This window comes from Sapajus apella, unplaced genomic scaffold, assembly GCF_009761245.1.
Source record: "Sapajus apella isolate SASKATOON/1434 unplaced genomic scaffold, GSC_monkey_1.0 scaffold61, whole genome shotgun sequence".
NCBI lineage: Eukaryota > Metazoa > Chordata > Mammalia > Primates > Cebidae > Sapajus > Sapajus apella.
The window spans coordinates 1,507,526-1,520,163 of record NW_022437001.1 but is presented as its reverse complement, the minus strand read 5'-3'; the positions used below and the strand labels follow the sequence as shown (position 1 = coordinate 1,520,163).

Below are 12,638 nucleotides of genomic sequence, written 5' to 3'. Positions count from 1 at the left end.
GAGAGACTGAGGCAGGAGAATTGCTTGTGCCCAGGAGTTCAAGGCTATGATGCCACCTGCACTTCAGCCTGGGCGACAGATCGAGACCCTGTCTCTAAAACAACAACAACAACAACAACTGACAAACAACAACAACAGGAAACTAGTAAGCTCATGACAGTGGCAGTTTATCCTGTCTTCTTGCCATTTCTGAGAAGATTGCATGTAAATTCCTTTTGAAAACGAACTTAAAGCATCTTAGCATGTGTTTCTGTTTGGATTTAGAAGCAATTGGCATGATGTATGTTTGTTTCATACCTTTGAAGAAGAATCTTTGAATTTTGGAGCTGGAAGGAATCTGAGTCTTAGAGTTTTTCAGTCCCTGGGATAACCCGAAACTTTGATTTTCTTCATTACTACCAATATGTAACCTAAATAGAAGACCTTGACATTTTCACAGAAATGTAGTGTGTAGAATAATGAGGAAGTTGATTCAGAATCTTGTTTTGCCTCTTATCACTTAAAAGAAGGCTGTAAACATAAATCCTTATAAAGGCTAGTGAGGTAACCTGAATGAGGTGAAAGTTCTGGCAGTAAGATCACAGGGAGTGGTGGCAGGGACTGTGGGGACGGGAGAATGCAGACTCTGCATATGTGGGGTAGCCACTCCTGATTTTTGAAACACCAGATTGACCCTATAGTAGCAAAGGGCCATGGTTGGCAGTGAACGATGTCCATTTGAAACAAGTTTGTATTATTTGGAATTTTAGTTTGGGGAATTCAATTTTAATAGTAAAATACAGTTATAGAAGAAACACACAGGCAATTTTCCTTGAGTATGTGATTTGTGTACTTCTTCTAATAGGCTGTCCTTTCTGTATACCTTAATCCTCTTCCATTCTTCTTAAAAAATGTTTCTTTTCTCAGAACTATTTTTGGAAGCGTTCTGCTCTTATATCCTAAAAATTCTTTCTAAGACCTTTCATGTTGAATAGTTGCCCTCCTATTAACAGAAGTGCTGTTTTAAATAATCTTTAACTATTTTCCAGTGTTTAATTCTACTTCCCACAAGGAACTTAACCCCTAAGTCTCCTCTGAAGCCCACTTCCTCCCATCTTAGTTTGTAGGGAGGAACAGCCAATTGGTGTTCTCCTTGTAACACCCTTCATATTACTCTGTTGAAAATGGCTACCCCTTGTTTTCTTTTGGTCTTACAAATCTGCAAACTTTTTTTATGGCTTTTGTTTTCCAGGGTTCTGGTAATTGTAATTACTTTTTTTCTGAACTCTTCCCAATCTGTACACTAAAAAAATAATATTTTGAATTATACCCAGTCCTTTTATGGGCTAATCAAACTAGTGAGACAATACCACTGTCTTACTGCTTTCGTCAGTTAGCGCCACATAACTGGATCATATTCACCGTACACTCTATGACCCCAATTTCTTTTTTCCCCTACTTGCTCTCTTGTAGTCAGAATTTCTTCGTATTTTATCTGTGTTTCATTTTTCATTTGTAAGTGTGCTACCTTGCACTCACATCTAATAAACAATATCTTGTTTTTGATGGATCATTTCTATCTCTGATTTGTCAAGGTTACTTGGAATTCTATTATTTTTCAGAAGAGCTAGAAACTTTAACCTAGTTTATAGCCAAAAAATGATTGAGAATCCTTTCAATTCTGGCAGCCATTGATTTTAAAAAAATATTCAATCATATTAGACTCAGAAATCTGGGTGCTGTTTTATAATACCACCCCCAAGTTACATCAAGCCATTTATCTGTCTTGCTGCTAACTCATGCTTTTCCTGTTACTGGGTGTTTTTAAACTCTGCAAACATTGTTATCATAATAGGTTGAAGCAAAAATAATTGTGGTTTTTGTCATTAACTTCAATGGCAAAAACCGCAGTTACTTTTGGACCAACCTAATAGTTTCTCACTTGATTGTAGAAACTAGATTTGAGCAATTTAGAATAGTAATTTTGAGGGCTGTGGTTGGTTGTAGTGGAGAGAAGAAACCCAATAATTGTTTCATTTATTCATGTAGCTTAGGTAGCATTATTATTTTGTATTTTTAGTAGCAAAGTGGGAGAAAATAGAAGAGCCTTTAGATTGAGTATAATATCTGTTTTGTAGATTTTTTTCTCTGTGTTGGACTTTGAGAATGTCTATGCTTTGATTTAAATTTAATAGGCAGTGTCCTTTTTAATTTATGAACATAGTAAAATGAATTTTTTTGTTATTGTCATTACAGGTTTTGGAAGGTGACAATGAAATGCAAAGAAGTTACATTTCTCGAACTTGAGAGTTAGTGACTGCTTACCAAATTTTAATGAAAATTAAATATGACTTAGAAGCATTGATTTATGAAGGTTTATGATGTCATCGGTTTCGACAGAAAGCAAACTCCAGCAGGCTGTGAGCCTACAGGGAGTTGACCCAGAAACATGCATGATTGTATTTAAAAACCACTGGGCACAGGTAATGTATGAATTTCACTTTTTTTTTTTTTTTTGCTAGTCTCAGTAGCCCCAGGGGCCTCCATCACACTGAATCAGGGTTTCCTACCTCTGTGATAGGTAACTAGATTTCTAGAAACATAGGGAGGGAAACTCTTTCAGATAGGAAGAAAAGTAACTTTTTCTTCTTGCTTTCCTAGAGCAGGTAACGGGTCAAAAACCATGGTTTTCTCAAAAGCAATTAGGGTACATGCCTGTTCCTTGGATATTTTTAGAAGAACAGCAGTTGTTCCTTAAAGTGCCTTTTATATTGCTTTGCAATATACTTGACCATAATTACATCCTCTCTCTTTCTTTCTTCCCTGCTGATTTCCATCCAGTTCTTAAGCTCTAATAATACTAAAATACACATTTATTAAACATTTACCAAGTACTCTGTTGAGTACTTCAAATGCCTTATATCATTTAATCTTCTCCACAAACCTATAAGGTAGCTAGTGTTAGCTTCCTCATTTTACAGATGAGGAAATACAAAATTACTGAGGTTAAATAACTTGATTAAGGTTATACAACTAGTAAGTTACTCAGCCATTACTTAGGCTTTGGTCCCTTGATTCCAAAATCCATGTGTTTGACCTCTGTGCTCTACTTTTTTGGGGCTGGTGGTCTTTGTGTAATTTAATGAAAAATGACTGACTGTACCTGAATATATGTCTTCATTACAAAGTGATTATAGAAATTTTTTTGATTACTACTTTGACTTCTCTGATCTGCTGTGTGGATAATTAAGGGTTGAATGTTCAGAAAATTTACTAGCCCGCCCCTTTCCTTAGGGAGTTTACAAGTAGTAAAATAAATAAAATTGGCATTCTTTACTACTTGCCCAACATTGCACTCCCCAGGTGAGCTGGTAAGTGGCTATTTATGTGACAGCTTTTTAATGAATACCCAGTTCCTTCCTGTGGCCGGAAATAGCACATGGGTTAAAGCACTGACCATGTAAACCACAATTATAGGGGACACAGTTCAGATCAAAAACGAACAAAATCAATTCGCTTCTGAGCCGTTTATATTTTGTAGATTTTTGTTACTATCCAGTATGAACCTTAGATGATTTTTTTGTGCATTCTCTGACTTTTTACTGTTAGAATTTTGATGGATTTGCTATGGACCTTAGGGCACATATGTTTTATTTAGTTTAGGGAAGAAAGTAATTTTGGAGTTTTCCAGATAATCAGAGTAATAATGTTTGGCTTTGCTCTTTTATAAATATTTTAAAGCAGTGGCTCCAAAGTGAGGTGGCGAATCCTAAGGAATGAGCCCAGTAGTCCATTGAGTGTAGGAAGAATATTTTAGAAGGTCTGTTTCTGTCTTTACCTTTTACAAATTTCTGTTTTGTGTTTAAAATGTACATTATATATTTGTATATTAGTACATGTATGATTACTAATTTATTTGTGCTCATTTAAAAAATCCTTTAGTACATAATCTCATATATATACATATATATATATATGTATGTGTATATATATATATATATATTTATTTATTTATACATACACACACACACACACACACACACACACATATTTGAGACAGATTCTTGCCCTGTTGCCCAGGCTGGAGTGCAGTAGCATGATCTCAGCTCACTGCAACCTCCACCTCCCAGGTTCAAGCAGTTCTCCTGCCTCAGCCTCCTGAGTAGCTGGGATTACAGGCATCTGCCATCATGCCTGGCTGATTTTAGTATTATTAGTAGAGATGGGGTTTCACCATGTTAGCCAGGCCGGTCCCTAACTCCTGACTGTGTGGTGTACCCACCTTGGCCTCCCAAAGTGCTGGGATTACAGGTGGGAGCCACCGTGCCTGGCAGGCATATGTTTGTAATTGAGAACATTTTCAGCTCCGGTCATTTCATTAGGCTGAGAAAGTCTATCTTACTACATAATCTTTGCTCCCAGCCCCATTTTGTTTGTTTGTGCATAATACCTTTGATTATAATCATCTCTGCTGGGGTAACTCTGATATGATCCATTTAGTATTCTGTGCCACTTTCCAAAGACATGATATATTATCAACTTCTTGATTATATGTAGGTGGGTCTTCTGCCCTGTCAGATTCTGTCCCAGGCAGGCTTTCTCCAAACATGAGGAATATGTCAGTACTCTTTCACATTGTTAAAAGATTAATTATTGGTCCCAGAATCATATCATTCATTTCCATAACCAATACGAAAGACTTCAGCATTATCAGATGTTTTGGGTTCTCTGAAGCACAGTGTAGATATATAGTTCTCTCAGTGCAGACTAGTCTTGAGCTGCAGGTAAGGATAACTTTGTCAGAGGGGATGGTGTTTAGTTGTTAAGTATTTTCTTTTGTAAAGTGGGGACAGTCATGGTCCTATTGTTGGCTCAGCCATTTTTTTTACCTTTGGGCAGGTGTTTTTAACCTTTTTTAGGCCTTGAATTTTCCTTTTAAATAAATCTGGGAAATGCTCTCAGTCTCTGCCTACAGAGGCTCTTGAGGGCCTTTCTGTTATCTTTATGAATGAAAATACTGGTTGAAGAAATTTATGTGAGTGTCCAAGTGTGATTGTTCAATGGAGGTTTACTGAGCCCACACTCCAGGCATGTCACTGTAGGCATCACAGATGGGACTTGAGAATGTATAAGCATAGGTTTTGGCTTTTAAAAAAGTATAAGCTAATTCAGATGACATTGCAGGAAATTATTACAAAATGAATAACTGTGATTACAGGAATTAAGTCAAGAAAAGGGGCTATTATGGCTGGAAATGGCCTGGGAATGGAGAAGGTGAGATTTTGCTAGGTTGGCTATGGAAAAGGAAGGTTTTGATGACAGACAGGAAAATAATATTTCAGAGAGTGGATACTGGGAACAAATGCTTAATTTTAGCTTTTTTGGATAGTAAACATAAAAGAGGGGAAGGCAAAAAAAATCAGAGCCAAGCAAGAGATGTAGGACCAAGAGTGAGATAAGAAATGAGATCTTCAGTTGGTGAGAATGAAGGCTATTTATGTGTTGTTTTGGAAATTCTTACATTAGCTCTTGGCTGTGAGTTGTTGGGCTGGGGTGGGTGAAGAGGAGTTGCAGAGAATTGGAAAGGAGCTCAGACTCCTAGGCCTACTGTGACTGTAGCCCCTGGGCTCCCCTGAGGCAACTTGAGAAAAACCTGTAAGGCAGGTAGGGAATGATTCATAGACAAAGCTGGAAAGCATTTTATTTACTCAGGTGCTCCCTTACCTGCCCAGTTTACATTTTTTAAATGTTAAATTAGGAAAAAGTGAAGGCAACAAAAGCCTGTGGTATCCCAAATTCTATTTGTTAGGAGGAGACATAAGAACAAATTGAACTTACGTATTTGACAGGTTCTGTTCTGCTATTTGTTAATAGCTTCTATTGCAGAGCTTGAGTTAAAAAGCAAACATTGATGGAGGAAAAGATCTGCTTGCCCACTTAAACCTTAGAGCTTGTCAGAGGCAGCTAGTATACAAACAACCATTATCCAAGCAATCTGTGATTCAGGGGAGAGACCTTAAATGGCCCAGTGGTCCAGTTGAGGTTCCAAACTGTTTCTGGGTCCACTGATCTCATGGCACCCCCAGAATCATTCTTTAGTAGACTTTCAGGAATGGTTGCATTCCTGATAGTGACACTGAAGAGTCTGGGCTATAGAAAGTAGCCCCTGACTTCTCACCTTCTGAGATGCCATCCTGTGCCATAAGCTGCCAGAGTGATGAATCTCAAACCCAGATCTGTCTGGTTCATTCCTCTAGTTGCACCTTTCAGTGGCATCTGGCCACCTACACACCAGGATGTCACACAAAATTTGTTATGTCCTGACTTCTGTTACTGTCTGCTTCTCATTTAATCTCCAAAAATGCAAAGTTGCCTGGGGTTCCTAGCCACCCCTCTCCTGGGCAGTGCCCATCATGCTGTTTCAGTCCTCTGTGCCTTAGGCACCTGTTCTTCTTTCTGCCTGAAATATTTCTCCCACTGGTTAAATGCCTGACCTACTACAGGCCTCATTTGAGGCATCATTTGCTCTAGGAAACCTTCCCTGCCCTCTTTCATGCTTCCACTCCATGTTCCAGCATTAACCTGAGTATTCTATCGCTGTTACACCAACCAGCGTTTAATTTAGTTACTTATATTTTTAGAGACAGAGTCTCGCTGTGTTGCACTGGAGTGCAGTGGCTATTCGCAGGTGCGATTACAACTCACTACGGCCTTGAACTCCTGGCTCAAGAGATTCTGCTCCCTCAGTCTGCCAAGTAGCTGGGACTACAGATAGGCGCCACCGTGTATAATTCAACCACCTTTTATTAAAATTACATATACAGTATCTTCTTCACAAACTCATTACAAGCACCTCAAGATTGGAGGCCATTTGTAACTTACATCCCCACTGCCCAGAACAGAGTGTGACATAAAGTAGATGTTCAATAAAATATTGAACTGAAAGGCAGTCAGTATGAAATACAAGTGTAAAAGACTAGGCAACTTAGGAAACAGTTTTCAACATACACTAATTTAAAAGCAATTTAATAATTAATATGGTAATTATACAATTAATTTAATTTTATAATTAATAGCTTTCTACATACACGAATTTAAAAACAGTTAAATAATTAATATAATTATACAATTAATCAAATAATTAATTGTATAATTTGTCACCGGCAAGATATTTGGACTTGCATTAGATGATCGGGAAGAGTGCATATATGTGTTTAACTTTTATAATAGTCTATATGAACAGTTTATAATCTGGTAGACTATTGTTTTTATCTCTTGCCTTTGCATCTTTGTTTTTTTTTCTGAATGGAAGAGAGTACAGAAATAGTAAGAAGCATTTGTCCACCAGGCAATAAACTATTCAACTAGACTGCCATGTGCATTAAATTCTCTACACTAGTTATTTTTGATGGCACAGTTATACTTTCTGAAGCTTCATGGACCTTGCTCTATTCATTCTCATCTGCTCCTTTTAAGCATTGAATTCCAAATGGTGACTGCTCTTAGAGCTAGAAGAACAGAGGAGGTGGGTTAAAAAGATCAATTGGAGAGGATCCAAGATGGCCGAATAGGAACAGCTCTGGAGTGCAGTTCCCAGCAAGAACGGCATAGAGGGTGAGTGATCATCGCATTTCCGAATGAGTTTTTACTGCCTACGGACCAGGAGATTCCCAGGCTGAGAAGTGTCACGAGTTTCCAGCACAGCTGTTTCAGCTGGCACTGTGGTTTTCCACACAAAAGCTCACACAAATATGGGTGACCGTTTCAACTGGCACCTGGAATGTGTGGGAGACAGAGCTGTCCATTCAATTGAAAAAGAGGGGGCTGAAACAGGGAGCCAGGTGATTTGGCTCAGTGGATCCCACCCCCACCAAGACCAGCAATCTGAAATGCTCTGGATTGAGAGATTCCCAGCAAGTGCAGCCTGACCCAGGATGGTCCAGCTCGGTAGGGGGAAGGGCATCAGCTATTACCAAGGCAGTCCACCACTACCGAGGCAGTCCGCCATTACCGAGGCAATCTGCCATTCCTGAGGCAGTCCACCATTACTGAGGCAGTCCGCCATTACTGAAGGAGACCACCATTACCAAGACAGTTCTAAATGCACCTCTGTAAACAAAACCACAAGGAAGTTTACACAGCAGCTGCGCAGAGCCTGCGGCAGCTCAGCAATGCCTCTGCTGGCAGACTGTGACTAGACTACCTCCTTGCTGGACAGGGCATCTCTGAAAAAAGACAGCAGCATGTCAGGAACTTATAAATAAAGCCCAACTTTCCCAGGACAGAGCACCTGGGAAAAGAGACAATTATGAGTTCCACTGCAGCAGACTTAAACGTACCAGCCTAGCAGCCCTGAATGGAACAATGGAGCTCCCAGCACAGCACTTGAGCTCCTATAAGGGACAGACTGTCTCCTCAAGCAGTTCCCCGACCCCTGTATATCCAAAGAGACATGTCATAAAGGAGAGCTCAGGCTGACATCTGGCAGATACCCTTCTGGGACGAAGATAACAGGAAAAGAAACTGGCAGCAACCTTTACTTTTCTGCAGCCCCAGCAGGTGATCCCCAGGTGAGCAGGGTCTTGAGTGGACTTCTAGCAGTCCTGCAGCACACGGGCCTGACTGTTAGAAGGAAAACTAAAAAATAGAAATAGCTTCAACATCAACAAAAAGGACATCCACGCAGAGAACCTATCCAGAAGTTACCAACTACAAAGACCACAGGTAGATAAATCCACAAAGATGGGAAGAAACCAACATAAAAAGGATGAAAACACCCAAAACCAGAATGCCTCTCCTCCAAGGGATCACAACTCCTCATCAGCAAGGGATCAAAGCTGGATGTAGAATGAGTCTGATGAATTGACAAAAGCAGGCTTCAGAAGTTGGTAATAACAAACTTCTCTGAGCTAAAAGAACATGTTCTAACCCAATGTGAGGGAACTAAGACCCTTGAAAAAAGGTTAGATGAAGTGCTAACTAGAATAAACAGCTTAGAGAAGAATATAAATGACTTGATGGAGCTGAAAAACACAGCACAAGAACTTCGCAAAGTATATACAAGTTTCATTAGCTGAATCAACCAAGTAGAAGAAAGGATATGAGAGATTGAAGATCAACTCAATGAAATAAAATGAGAAGGCAATATTAGAGGAAAAAAGAGTAAAAAGAAATGAACAAAGCCTCCAGGAAATATGGGATTATGTGAAAAGACATAGTCTACATTTGATAGGTATACCCGAATGTGACAGAGAGAATGAATCCAACCTGGAAAACACTCTTCAGGATATTTATCCAGGAGAACTTCCCCAATCTAGCAAGGCAGGCCAAGATTTAAGTCCAGGAAATACAGAGAACACCACAAAGGTATTCGTCAAGAAGAGCACCCCCAAGGCACATAATTATCAAATTCACCAGGGTTGAAATGAAGGAAAAAATGCTAAGGACAGCCAGAGAGAAAGGTCAGGTTCCCCACAAAGGGAAGCCCATCAGACTCACAGTGGATCCCTTGGCAGAAACCCTACAGGCAGAAGCGAGTGGGGGCCAATTTTCAACATTGTTAAAGAAAAAACTTTCAACCTAGAATTTCATATCTAGCCAAACTAAGCTTCAGAAGCGAAGGAGAAATAAAATCCTTTATGAACAAACAATTGCTCAGAGATTTCATCACCACCAGGCCTGCCTTACAAGAGCCCCTGAAAGAAGCACTAAACATGGAAAGGAACAACCAATACCAGCCACTGAAAAACATACCAAATGGTAAAGACCATCGACACAGTGAAGAAACTGCATCAACTAATGGGCAAAATAAGGCTATTTTAATAGCCTCAAAATGGCAGGATCAAATTCACACATAACAATATTAACCTTAAATCTAAATGGTCTAAATGCCCCAATCAAAAGACATAGACTAACAAATTGGATAAAAAGTCAAGACCCATTGTTGTGCTGTATTCAGGAAACCCATGCAAGGACACTCATAGGCTCAAAATAGAGGGATGGAGGAAGATTTACCAAGCAAATGGAGAGCCAAAAAAAAAAAAAAAAAAAAAAAGCAGGAGTTGCAATCCAGGTCTCTGATAAAATGGACTTTAAACCAACAAAGACCAAAAGAGACAAAGAAGGGCATTACATAATGGTAAAAGGATGAATGCAACAAGAAGAGCTAATGATCCTAAATATATAGGCACCCAATACAGGAGCACCCATATACGTAAAGCAAGTTCCTAACGGTCTACAAAGAGACTTACACTCCCACACAATAATAGTGGAAGACTTTAACACTCCACTGTCAGTATTAGATCAAGGAGACAGAAAATTAACAAGGATATCAGGACTTGAACTCAGATCTGGACCAAGCAAACCTAATAGACATTTACAGAACTCTTCACCCCAAATCCACAGAATATACATTATTCTCGATACCACATTGCACCTACTCTAAAATTGATGACATAATTGGTAGTAAATCACTCCTCAGCAAATGCAAAAGAACAAAAATCATAACAGTTTCTCAGACCACAGTGCAATCAAATTAGAACTCAGAATTAAGAAACTAACTCAGAACCACACAACTTCATGGAAACTGAACAACTAGACCCTGAATGTTGACTGGATAAACAATGAAATGAAGGCAGAAATGAAGTTGTTCTTCGAAACCAAAGAGAACAAAGATACAATATACCAGAATCTCTGGGACACATTTAAAGTAGTGTCTAGAGGGAAATTGATAGCAGTAATGCCCACAAGAGAAGTGAGGAAAGATCTAAAATCGAAACCCTATCATCAGAATTTGAAATAGCTAGAGGAGCAAGATCAAAAACACTCAAAAGCTAGCCAAAAATAAGAAATAACTAAGATTAGAGGAGAACTGAAGGAGATAGAGCCACAAAAAAACCCTTCAACAAATCAATAAATCCAGGAGCTGATTTTTGAAAAATAGACAGACTGCTAGCCAGATTAATAGAGAAGAGAGAAGAATCAAATAGATGCCATAAAAAATAATAAAGGTGATATTACTACCGATTTCACAGAAATACAAACTACCATCAGAGATTACTACAAACAACTCTATGTATGTAAACCAGTAAGCCTGGAAGAAATGGATAAATTCCTGGACACTTGCATTCTCCCAAGCCTAAACCAGGAAGAAGTTGAAACCCTAAATAGAGCAATAACAAGGGCTGAAATTGAGGCAGCAATTAATAGCCTACCAACCAAAAAAAGTCCAGCTCCAGATGGGTTCATAGCCGAATTCTACGAGATGTACAAAGAGGAGCTGGTACCACTCCTTCTGAAACTATTCCAAACAATCCAAAAAGAGGGATCCTTCCCAGATCATTCAATGAGACCACATCATCCTGATACCAAAACCCGGCAGAGACTCAACCAAAAAAGAAAATTTCAGGCCAAAATCCATGATGAACATAGATGCAAAAATCTTCAATAAAATACTGGCAAAACGATTTCAACAGCACATCAGAAAGCGCATCCATCACTATCAAGTAGGCTTCATCCTGGGGATGCAAGGCTGGTTCAACATATGCAAGTCTGTAAATGTAATTCACAACATAAACAGAACCAAAGACAAAAACCACATGATTATCTCAATAGATGCAGAGAAGGCCTTTGACAAAATTCAACAGCCCTTTATGATAAAAACTCTCAATAAACTAGGTGTTGACAGAATGTATCTCAAAATAATAAAAGCTATTTATGACAAACCCACAGCCAATATCATACTGAATAGGCAAAAACCGGAAGCACTCTCTTTGAAATCTGGCACTAGACAAGGATGTCCTCTCTGACCACTCCTATTCAATATAGTATTGGAAGTTCTAGCCAGAGCAATCAGGCAAGAAAAAGAAATAAACGGTATTCAATTAGGAAAGGAGGAAGTAAATTGCCTCTCTTTGCAGACAACGTGATTGTATAATTAGAAAACAACATTGTCTCAGCCCCAAATCTCCTGAAACTGATAAGCAACTTGAGCAAAGTCTCAGGATACAAAATCAATGTGCAAAAATCACAAGCATTCCTATACATCAATAACAGACTAACAGAGAGCCAAATCAAGAGTGAACTGCCATTCACAATTGCCACAAAGAGAATAAAATACCTAGGAATACAACAAAGAACGTAAAGACCTCTTCAAGGATAACTACAAACCACTGCTCAATAAAATAAGAGAGGACACAAACAGATGGAAAAATTTTCCATGCTCACGGTTAGGAAGAATCAATATCATGAAAATGGCCATACTGCCCGAAGTAATTTATACATTCTATGCTGTCCCCATCAAGCTACCAATGACCTTCTTCACGGAACTGGAAGAAACCGCCTTAAACTTCATATGGAACCAAAAGAGAGTCTGCATAGCCAAAACAATCCTAAGCAAAAAGAACAAAGTGGGAGGCATCACACTACTTGACTTAAACTATATTACAAGGCTACTGTAATCAAAACAGAATGGTACTGGTACCAAAACAGAGATATAGACCAATGGAACAGAACAGAGACCTCAGAGGCAACACCACACATCTACAACCATCTCATGTTTGACATACCTCACAAAAACAACCAATGGAGAAAGGATTCCCTGTTTAATAAATGATGTTGGGAAAACTGGCTAGCCATGTGCAGAAAGCAGAAACTGGACC

The 12,638-nt window shown here is 39.0% G+C and overlaps 1 protein-coding gene across 4 annotated transcripts in view; it reads left to right on the top strand.

Moving 5' to 3' along the window:
• The window catches only part of FAM160A1 (family with sequence similarity 160 member A1), a 278,667-nt gene that overhangs the window by 167,202 nt on the left and 98,827 nt on the right, over nucleotides 1-12,638 (top strand). For 3 of the 4 annotated variants that reach the window (XM_032246417.1, XM_032246414.1, XM_032246415.1), the window contains exon 3: nucleotides 2,236-2,462. The exons of the other annotated variant lie outside the window; for it this stretch is intronic. In XM_032246417.1, the coding sequence (XP_032102308.1) occupies nucleotides 2,358-2,462 (105 nt within the window). In that variant the 5' untranslated portion in view covers nucleotides 2,236-2,357. The remainder of the gene's footprint in view (nucleotides 1-2,235; nucleotides 2,463-12,638) is intronic. 4 annotated transcript variants of the gene reach the window in all.